Genomic DNA, 3,694 nt, shown 5'->3' with positions numbered 1-3,694 from the left:
TATCCATAAATTCTATAATGATCAATTGATTAGTGGTGCCCTTTTTTCTGATATCTTTTTATCATGGTTTTTGTTCAATACTTAGAACAAAATATCATCTTTGAAAAAATTGGTTTTTTCTAAAACAAAATATTAATCATGGAAGAAATTGGTTATTATTATTATTTTTATAATGTTTATGGCTTTTTCAAGGTTAAATAATTTTGTAATTTTTTTCTTAAAAAAAATTAATATATATTCTATATATTTTCAAAATATATATATATATATATATATATATATATATATATATAATTGAATCTATAATATATATATATGTGGGGGGTAAAGTGATGTGTTTTTTGGACCCATCCATTTTTTATAAATTGTCCAAACCCAACTTTTGTGCATATGTTTCAAGCTTGCGGCTACTCAAGTGCCTTGGTAAAGAATCTTGCTCGCACAGCTTGCCACAATTTTCACAGGCACAGAAATGGAAGACTCCACGCAAAGTCTGTAACGGATGACTCATTTTTCTCGAATGTTTTGGAAGTCATAAATCAACTGCAGTGCTATGTATGTAACTTGAAGCCGTTAATAACAAAAACAGAAAGAATATATATGTGTGTGGGCATGTTGGAGCAAGCAACTTTTTATTTGAAATGAAGTTGTACAAACGCAACTTTGTGCAAATGTGTTTGAAGCTTGCAGCTTCTTAAGTTCTTTATTAAACAATAATGCTCGCACGGCTTGCCACAATTTGAAGAGTCCACGCCAAGTCTTTAATGAGATGACTCCATTGCTTCAATGTTTTGGAAGTCATAAATCAATTGCAGTGCAACGTATATAACTTGAACCCATCATTCAATTTTCTGCATCACACACTCCAGCTATTTGCCAACACTACTCACAAATTCACGTATTTTGCTCTTCAACTTTTAGAACATATAGAAAGGTATTCAATTCTTGTTACAGAACAAATATTTCTCAGGCAGCAGTTCAGCGAACAAAGTAATTGATCATTTTTCATCAGAACCTGTGTTAGGATCTGCACTGCAATAACAACAAATGAGTAGCCCTAAGTGTAAATCATTCATGCGACCAACCCCTTCTGCTTCCATCAATCACTTGCCTACTGTCCAATCGGCCACATCTACTTCTTGGAGCAATTATCCAGTCAATCCCCACAAATATTCTACATCATTTTCTTCTCCTGGACATCTTAGGTTTGCCAATATTTGGCAACCGCCATTTGCCTATGGTGCTCTCCTTTCACAGCCCAGAAGAATGGGTATTTCTGAGCCTGTGGGATTTAATGCATACCTAGTAAGACACCTCTCTGATCACTCCAAAGCACATAATCATGAAAAGGATAAAGATGTTTCAGGGGAAAACAGGTTAGAATTCTGTGACTTTGATTGTTCTTGAGTTTTTCTCATTCTTATTCATCCATCTCTGTAGATTACATTGATGAAAGCTTTATTGAACCAACCCTTGAACTAGGATTACTTATAAAGTTGGTTTTATATATTGACTAATAAATTATGAATTCTTAATGCAGATCCAGAGATATAAACCTAAATGGAAATGAAAATCATATTTTCTGGTTTGTCCCACACTGGTCAGTAATCACTGGTGTGTTTTATTCAATTCTCTTTCTTAATCCTCAATATGGATTTAAATGCCCTGTGAATAAAGATTTCATGGATTTCTGTGTTTATAAAGAAATAAAACTTCTGAAAAAATTATTAGAAACAAAGTGTGTGGGCAGAAAACCTGAATCAGAATTGTTCAATCTTGAGCTTTCTTTTGAATTGTGTGTTTTCAATCCCTGCAGGCTACGATGGCTCTTTGGATCTATGGTAACCTTATGGGGCGGGCATATGGCTAATCTGTTGAAAATAGAGAGTACGCCTTTTCTCTGTGTAAACAAGAGAATTCCATTGTGTTACAGAGGCCAAATATTGGCTATTAATTTAGCAATGAAGGAAACTGATTGAAATGTTTGGATTGGATATAACAAACTACAGGGGATGTGGAGGAAGTAGCAGAGCTGGTCGAAGATATAGCAGAGGCAGTAGAGAAATTGGCAACCATGACGGAGGAGATCTCTAAAAATGTAGAAGAGGAGTTCCCTCAAGATGGAGCCATCAATAAAGTAGCACATTTTGTTGAGCACCTCTCTGAGGAAGTGATCGAAGATGCCCATGCTACACAAGAATTTATTCACCGGGTAAATATTTAATTCCAAGATGCAGAAACAGCACAAACATTACATGTATTTATATGAAACTAATCATCTTTACATATTTCATATTTTTTTTTTGAGGTTATTCCAACAATATACTTGGATAATCATTTCTCCTAATTATAGATAAATTTAATTGACATATTTTTGAATATTTCATAAATAACCCTCGAAATAACTCTAATCAAGATAATCTAAATACCCTCGAGTTTAAGTCCATTGTAGATTCCCAAAATGGACATGAGCGAGTTCAGTTATTTGACCTTGCCCATATTAAATATTCCTGAATCTGCAATTTACATAAAGATGCCCATACATTCTTTACAAATACATTTTGTTTTATTTATATTAGCTAATACTGGAACTGTGATGGATTCAGATAACTTCTACTGAGAAGATTGTGGAGACAAGCATAGAGACTGCAATGGAGGCCTTGGAGGGGCTGATAAATGCAAAGGCAGACATTTCTAAATCTGATTCTGACCAGGATGAAGCTACCCAAACCCACATAGAAAAAACCAACTCGCAATCAAACTTGTAATGAAATACAAGCAACATTTACAGTTACATAGATTGGTTTCTTTTTTAGCAACGCTTCTTGATTACACAAGACTCAAATGCCCCTTTGCTAGGAGGATCGACCGCTTGGTGTCAGAAATTGAACATGGTGAGGTTATTGTAATGCCTGCCTTTCAGCACTCAGATAGGCTGCTTCTTAACTTTCATATGGACTGGTTTGGCTGCTAAAGATCATGTGAATTCAACCGTTCAACTTTGCAACTGATGAGTTCCATTCTCTGAACGCACAATTGGAATAAGGATGGTGAGTAAAAATGTTGGATAGTACTAGTCCTGTCTGTAGAAACTAGGCCATCTACTGTGCCTGTGGAAGAGATGTTCTTCCATGTGTTTTTATGTAATATTTGATGTGACTCTGTATAATGAATTTCAGCAAAGATTGGATTGTCATCTAAGCAAATCGAAAAAGGGTTAAAATTGGTTAAGAGACTTGGAGTGAGTTTTAATGGTGGCATTTAATTTATTATAGGTAATAATTTAGTATTCTGATTTTAGATTGATGGTGAATGGGTGTATTAATGAATTTCAAGATTGATTGGATTATCGTAAAAGTAAATTAGTAATCAGAATAAGATCAAGTTTTATTGTAAACACATACAATTCATTATATATAACAATTTAGCTCACCCATTTTAGTATTGATGATGAATAGATGCACTAATGAATTTTAAAAATGATTAGATTGCCATCAACAATGATTGGATTGTCATTACAACTCTTAAAATTTGTTAAGAGCACTTGGAGTGAATTTTGACTCATGATATTCAATTCATTATGTGTAACAATTTAGTTCACAGATTTTAAATTGATAGTGAATAAGACAAGTCATGGATTCAAATTCCCTTGATTTATTTGAAAAAAGATTATCTATAATTTGTTGAATGGAAA

At 33.6% G+C, this 3,694-nt stretch overlaps 1 protein-coding gene across 1 annotated transcript; it reads left to right on the top strand.

Annotated features, from left to right (window-relative positions):
• The first annotated feature begins 882 nt into the window (after positions 1-882).
• LOC149234384 (uncharacterized) lies at positions 883-3,227 on the top strand. The gene is made up of 5 exons (XM_089461159.1): positions 883-1,376; positions 1,541-1,600; positions 1,817-1,887; positions 2,010-2,212; positions 2,607-3,227. The coding sequence occupies exons 1-5, from the start codon at positions 1,048-1,050 to the stop codon at positions 2,766-2,768; spliced, it is 825 nt and encodes a 274-aa protein (XP_089317285.1). The 5' UTR covers positions 883-1,047; the 3' UTR covers positions 2,769-3,227.
• Positions 3,228-3,694: the final 467 nt, after the last annotated feature.

This window comes from Pinus tabuliformis, chromosome 8 (genome assembly GCF_031772625.1).
Source record: "Pinus tabuliformis cultivar Carrire ecotype Pingquan chromosome 8, CPIR1, whole genome shotgun sequence".
Taxonomy (NCBI): Eukaryota; Viridiplantae; Streptophyta; class Pinopsida; order Pinales; family Pinaceae; genus Pinus; species Pinus tabuliformis.
The sequence above is the reverse complement of the archived record's forward strand: the minus strand, read 5'-3'. Positions and strand labels throughout refer to the sequence as shown.